This window comes from Argentina silus (genome assembly GCF_951799395.1).
Source record: "Argentina silus genome assembly, chromosome: 20".
In the NCBI taxonomy this organism is placed as follows: domain Eukaryota; kingdom Metazoa; phylum Chordata; class Actinopteri; order Argentiniformes; family Argentinidae; genus Argentina; species Argentina silus.
The window spans coordinates 10178009-10195508 of NC_139674.1; the positions used below are offsets into that span (position 1 = coordinate 10178009).

General features: G+C 42.1%; 2 protein-coding genes across 2 annotated transcripts in view; both read left to right on the plus strand.

The window, feature by feature from the left end:
• The first annotated feature begins 7 nt into the window (after positions 1-7).
• LOC310820510 (troponin I, slow skeletal muscle-like) lies at positions 8-3690 on the plus strand. Its single transcript, XM_083692176.1, has 6 exons — positions 8-45; positions 543-584; positions 826-957; positions 1113-1202; positions 1436-1618; positions 1951-3690. Exons 1-6 carry the CDS (start codon positions 25-27, stop codon positions 2044-2046), a joined length of 564 nt encoding a protein of 187 aa, XP_083548302.1. The 5' UTR covers positions 8-24; the 3' UTR covers positions 2047-3690.
• A 13217-nt stretch (positions 3691-16907) lies between these two features.
• Positions 16908-17500, plus strand: part of iqsec3a (IQ motif and Sec7 domain ArfGEF 3a) — a gene marked incomplete at both ends in the record, with an annotated part of 82340 nt that continues 81747 nt past the window's right edge. The window contains one exon of the mRNA XM_083692560.1: positions 16908-17449. Within this exon, the coding sequence (XP_083548686.1) occupies positions 16908-17449 (542 nt within the window). The remainder of the gene's footprint in view (positions 17450-17500) is intronic.

Consider the following 17500-nt stretch of genomic DNA (forward strand, 5'->3'; position numbering starts at 1 on the left):
CAGAACTACCACCCCCCCAGAGCAATGAATCCCAAAATGGATAAGGTGAGCCCTACTGTTCCATACTGTTAATCACCCACACACTGAGAGAGAGAAAGAGAGAGAGAGAGAGAGAGAGAGACACACACACACACACACACACACACACACACACACACACACACACACAATCCCATGCACTTACATGTGCCATTGACCCAGCTAGGTTGCCATGGCTGGCAAGGTTGGCTCTTCACTGTTATCAGACAAGGATCCACATAGTTGAGAGCTGTGACCACATCCGGAAAGTATTTTGTAACCACTCTTTGTATGGTTGAGCTCATTATAATTCAGGTATGATGGCTAGGCTTTATACCTAATGTTTATTTCTATCCACTTTTAAACTGATGAGGAAGAAGTAGGATAAATACTGTCAATTATTTGAATCATTTGTATGGCCATCACACAACCTAACAAGGCAACATAAAACTGAAATGTGTCACTAATCTATTAAAATGGTATTTTCAAAAGTTGACAATACAAATGACATATTTTTTCAACAGCCGAAGTCGAAAATCTCGGCTTCGCGCAAGCTCTCCCTCAAAGTAAGTTGCCATGCATTATGTTTTTTATTTTCAATTACTGATTTTAGAACCCAATACAATATTGTTGATGCATATTTCCTCCACAGTCAAGTGATGGATTGTACCATCATAAACCTGGCTGTCAGAAGTCATTTATTAAATCAAGTCATTCTTAATGCAGAGCTGTAGAGAACGGTCTGATTGGTTAGGGTGAATCTTAGGCACGCCTCTGCTATGATAGATCCCTCTCTTATCCAATCAGATCCTGCTCCTAACCAGGGCCATGGAGGCACTGGAAAAGGAGACACAGGACAGGGATGAGGAGAAGGTGCGCTACCTGGGAGAGAAACTGCCATCCTTGCAGCTGTCAGGGATGTCAATGGATGAGCTACAGGTGAGAGAAATCGGGAGTAAGCCAATCAAGAAAGCACACACACTGAGAAAATGTCCGTCAAGCCAAAACTTTTTTTTTATTCAACATTCTTTCTATTTCCTATTTCAATATGTGTGGATGTTGAATGATTACATTGTTGATATTATTTTTCTCAGAAAATTTGCAAGCAACTTCATACAAAGATTGACGTCGTGGATGAGGAGAGATACGACTGTGAAGCCAAAGTGAATAAGCACTACAAAGATGTAAGTCTTCAACACAAAATCGTGCTCACAGATATCAAAATAAATATATACAGACTTTAAGTGATCTTATAACTCTGTGATCACAGTATTCTCTTTTCACTGACAATTTGGATAAAACGAGATATGAGGTATATGAGGTGCTGTGTTTCATATGTATGTATGAATCACAGCCAGGAGTCACCTCATATGATATCTAATAGTAACCAATCTTCTTTATTCAATGAAACCAAAAGATCCATGAGTTGAAGTTGAAGGTGATGGACCTCGGGGGGAAGTTCAAGAAGCCGGCCCTACGAAAGGTCCGCGTGTCTGCAGACGAGATGATGCGAGCCCTCCTGGGTAACAAGCACAAGGGCTCCATGGACCTGAGGTCCAATCTCAAGTCTGTTAAGAAGGAGGACGTCAAAACAGACAAGGTAAATGGAACCTCTGTCATATTTCATACGGCTGTTAAAGGTACAATCTGTCACGTCTGTGTTCCGTAGGATCACAGCAATGAACAAACAACCCCAACATAATACAAATTCACAACAAAAATATTAGAATTGAATCTGATCAGTGCACCGTGCACTCGCAAACACCCTTTTAAACCAGAAATGAATTAGATTGCCAGAGCTGGTTCTACCCAGGTCTGTCTGAGTTGACAGCTTGAAATGTAGGGTGAAAATTAGGATCAGAGGCAACATTTGCGTAGGGGCTATTGGTGATATTTGGTGGTAAGTATCATTCTTTTCTTCCCCCCTATCAGGCAGTTACCTCTGAAGTGGACTGGCGTAAGAATGTGGAGGCCATGTCAGGTATGGAAGGCCGCAAGAAGATGTTTGATGCAAGTGGCGGCCAGTGAGTCCCACACCACACAGCCAATGAAAGGGAACGCCACTCGAAACAAAGTCCAGGAAGGAGAACGACGAGGATGAGGAAGAGGAGATGTGTAATCAGTCAACTTTTACTTAAAGCCAACAGGTATAATGCATTATAATGCACTCTTATGCTTTGTAAGACTTATGATATAACCCCCTCATATGTTGTATTATCAACTCAAATATTGAGGACTTGAGTATTGAGTCACATAGAGACAGGCTATTCAAATTGACAATAAAACATTAAAATGGCTTATGTATGCTTATAAAATGTATTATGCCTGTAGTTGTTAGCTCTAAGTTAAATGGTACTTGTAGTCCCAGACAACTCCCCCACACAGGCTAGCACAGTACAGAGAGACAGCATGGGGTTAAATTGTGAGCTCAGTCTCTAGGATTCTACACCAGGGAAAGAAAATGTAGTTCTTTGTAAAAGGTGAACGTTTACTTTTGGTTAAAAGATAACCAAATATTTGACTATAACAGTCAGTTAGCTGATAAGACATGTTATGTTACACGGGTATGCAAAAGAGGCTAGTTTAGTCATTGATATACTTACAAAGCACTTTAAGCTGTGAGCTACCTAAACGCTTTGTGCTTTTAGCTTTAAGCTCATTTAGATAAATTAGCTAGGGCTACAGTTGTTAACGTTATTAGATCTTTAAACGCAATGCATGCAAAACTAAAAATATATAATTATTATCAAACAACATAATGGTGTTTTTAAGTCATGTAAATGGTGACGAAGTAGCGAGTAAGTAGTACGTAAGATATATGAATTCATGTCAGAGTACCGAAGAGCTCACATACTTCCTGGCTCCACTTTCAAACTCCTTGTGAATTTCGCTGTAGGCATTGTATCATTGAAAGCATGAACCCACTCATTCAAAACCTTCTCTGATTATTCACAAATTTGTTATGACTCGTATTCTTGAAGAGTGACCGTTGCGACTTTTTGAAAATTTGAAAGTTATAAGACCATGTTCGAAATGTATTTTTTGTTGTTGTTTGTTTTTGACATTTTGAGGACTGGCTAGAATAACAATCCGGGAAATACCTGTAAGCATTCGTTGATTTTTTGGTAATTACTTGAAATAATCCAGATCTAGAAAATGAATGTGGAACGTTTGTGCGGACCCAGAAGTGACGACAGACCACGGTACTCTATCGTCTTAAAAGACAGGAAAGATTAAGACTCGCAGACAAAGCCTTGGGCTGCCCTCCCGTCCTCCTTAGGGCTTTTCACACTGAAGTTTCTCCAGGGTTAAGATTGGCCCAGGGCTAGCTTATCCTCAATTCACACATGCAGTGTTAACCCTTGGGTGATTTATGGGGCTTATCCCAAAAAGTCGGTACTAACCCTGCTCCAGAGCAGGGCCAGCTAGCCTTGGGATAAAGTCAGTGCGAGCCCAACAGTTGCTTAGCCCAAGGCTAAAAGCTTTCTTAGCCTGGGGCTAAGGAAGCTCTAAGCCCTAGGCTACACACAGTGTGAAAAGGCCCTGTGCTGAGCTCAGTAGTGCAACCACAGAATTAAACCCCTTGCTGTCATCGTCATGCATGAACCATGTCTTCTACGCAATCTGTTAATGGCCACTCATTATGTTGGGACAAAAACACTTAATGAAAAGATGTGGGTGACATATATCTCATTATTGATATTTATTGTGAAAAATAGATGTGTATGTGTTTTATTATGACCTATTTAGTCAACTAGAAAATAAATCAACTTTGAAAGTCTGTTATGGTCAATGGTTTGTCATGGGAATTCACAACAGTGTCTTGTTTCTCTTTTACGGCACCCAGTTATGTCATAAAGGCACATATGACTATGGAAAGTAGATTAGCTGTTGAAGGATTTAAGAGAAGATAGATGACCATGTCATTGTGAAGGTGGCAGTAGTGATGTTATTAATATACTAACAGGTGTTGCTGATTACTGAACCTTTATTTATCCAGGGAGACACACTGGGGCTATTGCTCTGTCACCTAGCACCGCACAAGACGGAGATTTGCCTAGTTTATGCGACACCTGTCAGCGAGTAAACTGTGATTGCTCTCTCAAACCATTCAGGTGTTCAACTGATTCACAGGAAATCTGTCTGGAGCCGTGATTAGCATCCTGTCGCTATTGACTGCAAGTTTAATATGCTCATTTCTCTCAAGAAATGATTTGCATGAATTCAATAAATTATTTTTCGGTGCCACCTCTTCCACGTAATCATCAACACACATTTATTAAGTATTTATTAAGATTTGAATAGTCTACTTATTCTTCTTCTAAAGGTAAAATTAAACTACTCTGTCGTTATTCCACAGTATTTCTTACTAGGATACACGTGGCTGTAAAATGATTGTATTTATTGCACAAGGAACAAGGACATGGAATCACAAGAAGTATCATGGCTCACACAGTATAATGGTTATTGTCTTACAGAACAGAACTTACAGACTGAAGTCACATGAAACTCACTTTACCTATTTAGCAACAACTTGTCCTATCTTGGAATATGTTTCCAGTATATGACCGGTGTGTATTTGCATCTGTGTTGTGTTGTTTCTGATGATCAAACATGCAAGCTTCATGAATATGAATGCACTTCGCTCCAAGACATCTTTCCATGCAATTAATAAACAGGCAATAGCAAATATATTCTTCTGAAGAATATATGAAACTAAATTAAGTGTACAATATTCAGCTAGCGAGTCAACACGGCAAGGGACCAACATAAATATGCTTTGTAGTATAGTAACAGCATCATCATAACTTCAAACAGTCAAAACAAACAAATAAAATATACCTGATGATAAAACATGCACGCTTCATAAATATGAATGTACTGTATTTTGACGCCCTTCGCTCCAACTGCTACAATATAAAAGATTATGAGGTACAAAAATATATTGGTACAAAAATATAATGTCATACTGTACTATAAGGGGTAATATAACTAATAATTGGCAACTGTGGACATCTCTGACTTTTCAGACCCCCCCCCCCCCCCCCCCCCCCCTTCCCAATTCCCCTCCCTCCAATACCTAATACCTTCACCGTGTATTTATAGCCCTCATTGTTCTCTATGTCTAATTTAACCTTGGATACATACAGTTGAGCCGGAGTCTTGCATTGTTGCATTGTTGTCGCATGTGGGTCGACTGGCTGTTGTCACCCCTCAGACGAGTCATCTCAAGTATGAGAGGGATGCACGGGCCAACTATAGCCAGAGGGTGAGATGAAGGGGGCAACAGAGAGAGAGGGGGGGGGGGGTGCAGGTCTGAAAAGTGAATTTACTCAGTGTGTGTGTGTGTGTGTGTGTGTGTGTGTGTGTGTGTGTGTGTGTGTGTTTGGCAGTCATTGTCCATGTTGATAAACTGATAAGTAAAGTAGCCTGGCTGTCCTTGCACTGACCTTTGAGATCAGATCCCTAAAAGAATACGGCCTGTTATATTCTAGCCTCTTATATTTAAAGAGGTGGTTGTCATGCGAATTGAGAACTGCTGCAAGCTGGGGATTACCTGAGTGAAATGTGGAAGCTCAAATTCAAGTTACTGCCTACCACATTCGTCTATGACTGTGACAGATGACATTGGCATGTAAAGATGATGTCTGGTTGACTCTCACAAACAAAAAAATACAAGGATGCACATATCCTTATATTTTTCTTTTAATACTACTGTTAATACACTGCACATATCTGTACATACCTGTTTATACGGCATTCCATATTTATTCTGCTATTTACTCTAATGTTACTGTTAATACATATATACTGCTTATACTGCATTGCCTATACAGCTCATATGCTGCTTACACTGTTCATACTGCATTCTATTTATTCTGCTTATAATGCTACTGCTAATTCATATACTGTTTACACTGCACTACTTATACTATACTGCACTACCTGTATATACTGTTCACACTGCACTTTTCTGCTTTTTTGCACTTCTGGTTAGACGCTAACTGCATTTCGTTGTCTCTGTACTTGTACTCTGCACAATGACAATAAAGTTGAATCTAATCTAATCTAATCAAACAACGATCGACTGGAGTGGCACAAAGTGCTTGGTGGAAAAAGTGGAGCTTTATTTTGCTGACCTTTGGCGATACAGAACTGTCTGTCTGTCTGTCTGTCTGTCTGTCTGTCTGTCTGTCTGTCTGTCTCTCTCTTTCTCTCATATGAAAACTGTATGTTTTTAGGCCCATTATACAGATGTCCTCTGATGATTTGGGGTGATAGTGGGGCAAAATAAAATACAGTAACACTCTACTTGCCACTGGCCCTCGTACCGTGACCTTTGAAGAGGTCAGTGGGCTCATCGGGGCAGTCCTTCAACACCTGGTCCAAGAGGGTGCTGTCAATCATAGGAACTGTATAACAAAAGGAGAGAAAAAAAGAGAATATAATCGAAAAAAGGAAGAATAAGTCACTTATATTACAGCAAGTAAGTTCTGACTGTGTAGAGACGCACACACGCACGCACACATACCCACATTCCTACTCCATTTCTTTGTCACCTTTTTTGAGGGGGGTTCATCCAGTTAGGAAAATTCCCTTTCATGAGGTGCAACACACCTCCATCAAACTGATGCAGTATATTTTAAGGCCACTTGATGGCAGCCAACAATAGCCGGCCTACTGTCAACCACTGTAAAGAATAAGGTTGGTAGGCTCAAGAGGAACTGGGCATGTATTGGGAGTTCAGTATCTTAGTGTTAGAAAAATGGGAATTTGTTGTTGTTCGAGAAGTTCGCTTTTGGGTTAGACAGGTTACACCTATTTGGTATCAATCAGACTAACGACTTTGTGAGTGGAATGTCATGTGAGGAGCTGAACTGTATCAAATACATTGCTGAGACAGTGATACCCACTAGAACAGTGGTTCCCAAACTTTTAACAGTCATGTACCCCGTCCGTTATTTTTGTAGCCTAATTGATATTCTATGAACATTATCCCTTACATATTAGACATTGTGATAATATTATTCTGTTGGGTAAGGTGCATGCATTTATTTTTGGTACTGAGACTGCAGTCGGCTATTCAACAGGACTGTTTGGGAAGGTAAATCACAGATTTATTTCGCGTACCTCCTAGATCGATCCACATACCCCCGGGGTACGCGTACCCCACTTTGACAATAGTGGCACTAGAACATGACAATGATGAAGAGCTGCCAATGCTCTCTGTCCACATGTGGAATCCAGGAACACAAGATTTCGTAAAACAAGATTTGTGTGTTTAACTGATTATTTCCATGTAGGGGTACAGGCATACAGCCCACCAAGTCATTGAAAACTTGAATGACTCAGCTGAATACTCATCATATCACCACTTCCTCTATGTGGAAGATACCAGTGCCAGTGAAAAACAGACCCCATGGCTCCACGTGCAACAAGAAGCACAATGAGCTTGTGAATGTGACACAGACACATTGTTGTCCACGACAACCAACACCACTCAGAAAACCTCCACTCCCTGTGATACTACACTAGGGTGTTGGCAACAGATGTGTGGCTTGGCCAAGTTTTAGCCAAATGTTAAAATATATTTCCCCACTGTTTACATTTTGTTGTTGACCCTGCATGCAGAAATAACTGAAGCTGCTTTAACTGTGGCACTAGAAATTAAACCAAATTCGGTCATAATCAGAGGAGCATGGAAATGAAGTCTTAACATAATTATTGTTGAAAATTCATCATATTTTGGTGGTTCCGCTATAAACAACAATTAAAAAAAATATGACCCTGTGACCCTATGACCCTGTCCTGTAAGGCAGATTGTAATGTGATTTGGTTGGCTGCCACTATGGAAACCTGAGTGAAGGTTTCGACTATGTCTGTATTTTTTAAACCTTTAGTTTTGGGCCTGGATGGTCAATGGTCACTCTATAATTCGTACAAATATAATCTATGAACTAAATCACTGTTTTACCTCATTCAACCACGGAATCCCAAATTTATCAGCGCCAATATTTTGAAGCAGCCATACTTTAGTACACTTTCCAGTTTGGCTTTCGTGCCCGTGGCTTGGGCTGAGTGTCCCCACGCGACGGGGACCCGTTTTCGCTCATAAGCGACTTCTAGAACTTTACACTTTACACAAATGATCCTAGGCCCCCTCTGGCATACTTATCCAGAGGTTGGTCAATCGTCCTCCATGTTAGTACTGTGTTCGCTACACTGGTGTCAGCTGTGGGATGGCGCCCGTGAGGCCATCGGAGAGGCGTGTCCACGTGAGGGACTCGGTATAGCATGGGTCTCAAACTCGCGGCCCGCTTTTCTCACACGCACCTTTTTTCCGAGTCGTTGCCCTGGGCGTTTTATATTTATTTTGATCACTTATGGGCTACCATAGCTCAGGCTCGTGACAGCTTCCGGTGGTGTTTGTTGACAAGTTAGCCAACGCGAATTGGCAACGTTAGTCACTTGGTTGAAACGTGATTCCGGAGTGACACCAAGTGGAAGGAAAATATATCCTGTCACCCAGTGCAAGGTACAGAGGACTTAGGAAGTGGGTGGACTCAACAAGAGTAATCAGTGACCTAATAAAGACAGCAGAGTGTTGCAATAGGAAAGGGAAAAGAATTACATGGATAGAAAATAGCATGAGATGGGCGGCATGAACAAAAGCTAAATGGTGGTTAGAACCTGAATAGCAGACAAGTTTGGACAATTTTTGAGAGAATTGCCCCCCACCTTCCCTGAGCTTTCAAGAATGTTCAAGCGGACCATGTGCCTTTTTGGGAGCACATATCTGTGTGAAAAGCTCTTCTCCACCATGAACTTTAATAAGTTGAAGTACAAGTCCAAACTTACTGATGAGCATCTTCAAGCCATACTGAGGGTCTCAATTGCTTCCTCCCTCAAGCCAAATGTGGCTCAGCTATGTAAGAGGAAGCGCTGCCAGGTCTCTGGCAGCAAGGAGTAGGTAAGAGAAGCCTATGTTCTGAACTGTTATTAATAAAGATTGAGAAGATTGGACCAGTTGTACTTTTTTTTTGAATACTTGAAACCCTTTTTTTGTGGAATACTTGATGCGGCCCAGCCTCACCCAGACTCTACCTCCAGCGGCCCCCAGGTAAGTTGAGTTTGAGAAGCATGAGGGCACGCTCTCCCGAACGGAGTGGATAGTGCAGCGACAAAGCCTGTGTAAAGCCCGTTAGCAGCTCCGCCAAGGGACTTAACCCTCTTGTGTTGTAGGTAGCGCGGCCGGTTTGCGAAGCGGAAGATTGTGAGTTCGATACCCGCTTAGGGCAAGCCGCTCTATCCCGCCCTTCACTACAGTGACATGTGTGTTATGTTTATGTTATGTTTACCTTCTGCGACATAGGTTTTCCCACACTCACCCATGCGGTGTCTAGTGCCTCGTCGCTAGCACAGGTAACTCAGGGCTGGCTGTGTCTCACACAGACCCCTTTGAAGTGCGGTAGTGATGGCGTGGGAAGAGACAGAGGCTACAGGGGCCCTATTTGGAGAGAAGACAGACAGAGGAGAGGATCACAGGCATCTGTTTGGAAGGTTTGTCAGGGGGGAGAAAGAAGATGGTACTGGTGACATAACAAACTCTTTTATTTCTCCCATGTAAGGGGCTGTTTCAGGGTTATTTCATCAGCCGCAACTCCGAAAAGGCATGGTAGGGCACCTCCCGTAGGACTACAGTCTGCTTTGCTCTGTCATGGGTTTCCCACTATTCTCGTAGACCACAGAGCCTACTTAAGAACACCAGTAGAACACCAGTAGAACACCAGTAGACACTAAGAGTGTGCTGAGGAGTGAAAGCAAAGGGAACTGACCTGGGGTTGGAAGGGACATCAATCAGGGTGGATAGTAAACAGCAGAAAGTGGCTCTAATGATTTTATATTGACCTTTCTAATAGCTCACCTTGTAAAGAATTGGGAGAGCAATAGTCTGTTATGCTACAGCATTAATCAGTTTACTCTGTTAACTTGGATGAAAGCCAATTGCTAGACCCAAACACAAGCAAGAGCTAAAGTATCCAGTAGGTTTATTTACTGGGTGGATGAGGAAGTAGTAGGAGCTCGATTTCTAAAGCATTTCACTATATCACTTACGGCTGTATGCAATGTACGTGACCAATACGATTTAATTTGATTTGATTTAGTTCTTGTTGATATGTAAAGATGGACACACTAACTTTGGTGGAATAACTGCGCCAATTCACTCTATGTATGTTCTTTTCAGAACAAGGCCTTTAATTTTCTCCCCACATTGGATGACGACAAGGCTTAAGCCTGTGCCATAAACTCCATGAATGCCATAAACACTTCTCCACAAGCCAAACTCCAACCCAAAACTTAGTAACCAATGTGTGTCTTCACCCCAGAAATGCACATTCCACACTTTTCCCTTCCCCCTCCCTCCTCCTTATTGATTGCAGAAGGGCCAATGGGGCTGGAGGGAGGGGTGATGGGTATAGAGCACAGGGAGGCATTTGGAGTCAATGCGATGTATCCATTAAAGATTTCTGTTGTGGCAGAGTAAGCGGCCCACTATCAGCATTGCAGAATTTTGCTCATAAACTTTATGATGGCCCAACAGCAGCAAGTCAGCACCCCAAACAGTGGTTCGTTGTCACACTGCCATTGGCTAGCAGAGTATTCATATCGGTCCAAGATAGGACCACCATCGGCAACCGGCCCTGAGTCAGTCGACAGGTGGCACACTGCTCTGGCTGTTGACATGGCCTCTCCGCTCCTTTGCCATCCTCTTCCCACTCCCATTGGCATGCCTACATTGGTCCACCATTCACATAGCGACTGTCGGTTTAACATTGGCATGCTGACAGTTGGTATGCCGGCATTGAACTAACATAGGTCTACTAGTGGCATGCCGACTGCCAGCCCATCGTGAGTGGTAGGCTGTGGGGTTGATGGTGACAGATGGTGAAAAATACCACATGGCAAAACGCCACAAGAAGCTCATCGTGTTGTAGCCTTTATTCTCGACCTATGATTTACCTTCATTTCAGGCTGGTGTCCCGGACCTGGATTAAGCCTATAGTCCCAGACTAAGAAGCATCTTCAGTGAAGAGTGTCCATCAATAGCAATGTGATTTCATGCAGGATTAGACCTAATCTGGGTCCCGGTAATACCCCTTCAAGTATGATTTGATTTTTTGTGATTAAATAATAACATAAATAATTATATGGGTAAAAAAGTGAACTGTGTCATCTTTACAACAGCAAAGTTATGATTATCGATAACATTGGTTTTATTGTTTTAAAACATTTTGGGCCTTGTAGCTATGAATTAGGCTTAAGCCTACACCTCTTTGTAGAGATGCTTGCTCAGCTGAGCAAACTCTGCCCCAGGTCTCCCCAGAGCAATTGTGTGAACAACCTGACAGTATACATTATTAATAAGGCACTTTGATTTTACCACCGTCAAAGCCATAGGAAAACAGCAACCTCAGAGCTTCAATTTCCCTACACAACTGTAAATGTTTGCCCTGCAATGTTAAACAAACTATACTGCAACATTGCAACAAAAGTTTCTCTGATATGTTTCTCTGTGTTCCGCATCGTAAATACAATGCTTTTCTGCGCAATTCTAATCCCTACTGTCCATTTTAATTTAGTGATGTCCTTACCTGATTCTCCTGGGATGAAATGTTCACCCATCTACACTTGTTGCTGTTGCTAATGAAGCGTAATATTGGGAGTAATTAATCTTTACCCGTCTCTCATTGCTTTATCTATGAGTCAATCATTATTGCTTTGCATTACTAAAAATTATCTCAAATTCTTGAATTACTGAATGGATGAAGAAAATATTGAATAGAAATAAACTAATCAGTTATATGTACTGTATGTCTGTCTGATTCAATTCTCTCAACATACATTATCATTATCCAACATAGATATTATCATTATCCAACATACATTATCATTATCCATTATAGATATTATCCACCACCAATGGCTTTACCAATTATTGTGCACTATGTACGTAACGACAGAAACTGAGTCATAAAAACAGTGAGTTTCTTATTTATTTTATAAATCAATTGAAACTGCAAACAGTGTCCATCCCTCAGGCAGAAAATGTATGAATGTATGCTTTTGAGGTTACTACTGGTTCGTATCTCTCCTAAAATAAACATTGAACCGAGTAGCTAAGCTTTGACTATGAAAACATTGCGTGTATTATACATTAATTCTTCAACATAAGCAGCCCGTATAACATGTTCGAGGCCATAGATTCTCATCTTTCCCTCTCCATAATGCAATTCTTTGACCTTGCTCCTGCCTTCGGAATAGTGATGATGCAATATACATGCATAATCAGAAAGTCATTTTGGGTTAGGGTAACTGAACAAAAAGGTCTAAATGTCCTTGTCTGTGGACAGTTAGACATGCCAATTACATGTCAGTGAAGCCCACGTCATTCAAACATTGATGGAGAGAATGTTCATGTTGGCTACACCTCAAATAAACTGAAGCATATGTGTGGTTCTCGATTTCAACTTATATAACAGGCTCTCCTCAAATGAAACACACACACTGGGTATTCCAACAATATTTCTAGAGAGAGAGAGAGAGAGAGAGAGAATGAGAGTGAGGAAGAGAGATATCAGTCCAACACAGGAGTGAGGAGAGTTGCAAATAATTTGGCATTGCTGTGACTTGCGCTAATTTATTATTGTGGTCATTGCAGTTTTCACAATATCTTCCACCGTTGTGAGTGACATTCATTTTGGGTTGCACTTCACACACCACTGGAGTGCACCAGTTTGAAAACTGTGATTGGTCAGAGACATGAAATTTCAATGTGATAGCTGCTCAAATGTTGTCCTGAACTGCCAGTTGAGTCTTCATTTCATATGACACAAACAACTTTGCCGCGAGATGACAGATGCTCTTTCGAATTTGCTTTGCATATTAATGTCCTCTATAACATTTCGAGGCTATATCTCATTCTGTGGCCTAAAAAGCAGCAGCGGTAGTATTTCATGATTCATTTATGCAGAGAACATAAGAGAATATGAGTGTCTTGAGAGTGTCGCTAGTACTTTGAGCATAACTAATCCATCACAATTGCTGTTGCAAATTGATATAAAGTATGACATTGAACCGAACTATGTTCAAAGCATACGCTTTCAAATACTAAAGGGAAAGAAATCTTGATGATGTGCAACTTTTTACCAAGTAGCCCAATAATACACATCCTTCTATTTACTGTATGTGTCCCAGAGCATTAACTGATAAGTAACAACACTCAAAATAACTCGTTATTCTCCAAGGGGTGCATAGAAGTCACAGAGATGGAGGCCGAACAAAACATGTGCTAGACTGACAGCCATTTTGAAAGGGTAGCTAAGCTAAGGTTTGACAGTGGTGATACATTGAAATATAGACAATCATCCCTTAAATCTTGAATCTTCATCTGCTTTAACCAATGGTGACTCACTGTCTGCCCTGTCCTCCCAGACTATCTGACCCTAGCAGGTTTCAGAATCTTCAGCAAGGTAATTGGTGTCAGCGGTGGCATCCACCTCTCTCAGCCTGCACATAATGAGTGAGGTCAGATCCTCACAGTCACACTTTTCATCCGAAGCCCTGCATTAAATCACCATTGGCCCTATGGTATATCCCTTTTCACAAACACACTGTAAAATTAAAAAAAGAAACGAAAAGGAAACAAAGTGTTTGCCTCCTCTCCAACACGTTTCACTGGTTGGGCGCAACAGCCATTTTTCATTTTACGAGGCTAGCGTGGCGGCCATATGGAATGGGGGACCTGGCTGCACTCTCTTTGGCTCTCCGCTGTGGGCTCTAATCTCTCACAGAATTTCAAGGTCAGACAGTATTTATGATTTCCCCCCAGGTTCTTTATACAACTTTACAAACTTGTTTTTCTAATGGGGTTTCCACAGGGAGCAAAACACTGTTCTCTCCGGACGTTTTCTGTTATTCTATCTAAGACGGCGGTGCATTTCATCAGCATGGAGTTACACTTAGTTAAGGCCGTGCATATGATCAGACTGGCTTTATTAGGCTCCGACACTAATTAACAGTAATCCACTCATGCAAGAGGACCCTTCGGAGTTCAAAACAACAGTGCTTGAATAGGTAATGTGCTGTAATAATGAAGATGTTAGCCGTAGTGACAGATGAAGCACAGAAATGTAATAGTGTACATAATGACATGAGTTTGCCCATGTGATCATTTTTCAGAGACAACATGTTCTGACAAGTACTACTCTCATTAATTGGGCTTTGTCTAACACACACCACACACCACACACCCACCCACACACCCACACACACACACACACACACACACACACACACACACACACACACACACACACACACACACAAACACACACACACATTCCATCATAGGAGACATCAAAATGAGAATGGAGCATTCCATCAACACTACTACTGTGTTATAGAGACAACCTAAATTACTTTTTCAGGCTGAAATGAAACCGCTATCTGCTTAATGAAACTGAGATATCACTTGTATTCCGTGGCATTGGGGATCATCTATAGCCTACTGAAAACCCATTTACGTTCTCTGCTTCGCAGAACCCGATATCCGTCTGGTTGACTAGTTTATTTCCATTTTGGTAAATGGAAAGAGTACGGTCTAAAAAAAGCTCACGCTTGTGCCTCATCCAATTTGTTGAAATTCACATTGCTTGCCTGTCCTCAAATGGATTCAGCTTTGAGTGGGGTTTTGCTCATTTCTCACATCTGTTGGAAAACATTTACTTGTGGCTGATTACCACATTCGAACTTCATAATGTGTTTTCATACCAATAAAATGAAGTGCGAGTGTCGAATTCTGATGCTATTCTAATGATTCCTGCATTCCAGCATACTAAATACAGCATTCCAACCGGCGAGTCATTTTCACATTGCAGCGAGTGTTGAGTGAGAAGAGGATTTATAAGACCCTACACTACTTGGATTCTGCATCATGCCGATACCTCCCCCAGGCAGAATTAGCCTAACATCCAAATGAGTAATCACATCAACACAAACGCTGTTGCTTGATAAAGTGAACATCAACACGACAATAATCACATCACAAATCTCCCTCAAGAACATTGTTATATAGGCTCATTGGTTTATCTAATTCAGACAAGGTCACAACTAGGTCATTAAATATACTTTCCAAGGGCCTCTCTATCACGTTAGAGACTATTGTGCATTGTTAAGTGGAAAGTGAGATCTAATTCAACAAGTTGGGCGATGCTCAGTATAACAACCAGACTTGGAAAAAAAAGGAAACACCACAAAGGTTTAGCTTTCTGTTTTCTGGGGAAGAGTTCTTGTTGTAGATCAATGGGAATGATTTATGAGCATAAGATGACTCACACTTACACGTTGATTTCAAAGTGTTTTTGGCGAGTTATATCAGACTTCAGAGGCTAGTACAGTACATTCTGAATCAATTTAGAATCAATTTTAAATCTTGGAACCTGAAACTGAATGTGAGGGACACTTTTTCATAAAGGAGTAAAACAGTTGAATCTATCTCTCTTTATCACTTTCTGTGTGTGTGTGTGTGTGTGTGTGTGTGTGTGTGTGTGTGTGTGTGTGTGTGTGTGTGTGTGTGTGTGTGTGTGTGTGTGTGTGTGTGTGTGTGTGTGTGTGTGTGTTTAATATAGCCTATATGGTGAAGTTAGTAATGCATCTACTTCAGTAGCAGTTTTTTCCAGCTCCAGTCCTTAATCAAAGTGCGCTGGCAATGGCAGAGCCACAAACATGGATCGTGGCTTTGGCATCATGCACTGAGTAGAGGGCATACTGGTCTCCAGAAAAGTATAATGACTGTTATGTGGTGGGCATCACAATGTGCTCTGCAATAATTTTCGTAACAAGAATTAATATCAGGAGATGGTCTGTCCATGTGTCATGATTCGTTTTTTTTTTTTTTTTTATTGCATGCAGATCTCGAGTTAGGATTCCATCCTAAGAGCATAACACTAGGGCCCAATGTTTCACTTGGAAAAACTCCAGGCCCCAGTCATGATGCACATGCATAGGCCACTTAGCAGAGGATTACAGACAATGTATGGTTAACAAAATACCGAAATTAATTGATTACAAGGAGGTAAGTGGTAATCTTGGAAACCAGAATCTCATCTCTTGATTTAGCGAGTCTAGTGGTAGAGAGGAAGAAGACAAAAAAAACGATTATGTTTTCTAAAATTAAGTAAGTCATTTGCTGAATCTTTGCTGGATGATTTAAATCTACAGTACTATTTCAAATATCAGTGATGCACAAACATTGATGCTTGGTTCATAAAAGAGAAGAAGTGTTTTGAAAATTGGGTTGGACAGATTAAACAGATGACATTCTTTCCTTGCGTGTAGCTTGCTGTACCACTGACGGTAGCATCCAATAGCAGCGTCAGGCCAACATTGTGGATGCCTGTGTGCTGCCGTCATCCGCCCACTACGACTCCGCCTCCAATCCTCTCATCCCTTGCATCAGCACCATTTCTCGCATCCTCACGGCGTACGTAGCCAAGCCTACAGAGAGAGAGAGAGAGAAAGAGAGAGGGAGAAAGAAAGAAAGAAAGAGAGAGAGAGAGAGAGAGAGAGAGAGAGAGAGAGAGAGAGAGAGTCAGAGAGAGAGAGAGAGAGAGAGAGAGAGAGAGAGAGAGAGAGAGAGAGAGAGAGAGAGAGAGAGAGAGACGAGCCATTCCGGAGCTTCCGAGCATAGCATCGTTAGACGGCCGAGAGAGCTTACCAGCTACGCACGTAAATAGACGGTGCACCTCTCCAAAGAAAACACTCGAAGAGAGAACCCACGCAGGAAAGGCTGAAAACAAATCTAACGGGTAGATCAAATAAAACCAGGTATGGAGAGCCTGCTGGATAACCCCATGAAAGCCGTTCTCTATCTGAAGGAACTCACCACTATCGTGCAGAATCAGCAGAGCCTCATCCAGACGCAGCGACAGCGCATCGACGAGCTCGAACGGAAGGTGGAAGACCTGATCGTGGAGAACCGACACCTGCGGGACCCCCATCAGTACCACCACCCCCACCCCCATCCCCACCACCACCCGTCCCCCTGCAGCACCAGCCCTCAGCCACCCGTCCACCTGCATCAGCACCCGGGGGCCAATAAAGCCGCGGCTCATTCCGGCCAGCAGCCGCAGCAGCCGCAGCAGCTCCCGGGTCTCCCGGCGCAGCCTCCGCAGCATCCTCCCCCTCCTCCACCGCCGGTTCACCATCCGCAGCAGCTGCAGTTGGTGCCCACCTCGCCGCCATCTCCTAAGGCGAGTCAGTCTAGCCCCGACTCCGCGCAGGAGGACAAGAAAAGCCCTTGCTGCAAGTCCCTGGTTCCGCAAACACCCACGACTCTCTGCCGGTCCGTCGGACTCGCAAGAAAAGCAGAGTGAGTAGCAATGTTATGCTGTTGTTATTGTATTTCAATTCTATAATGCAT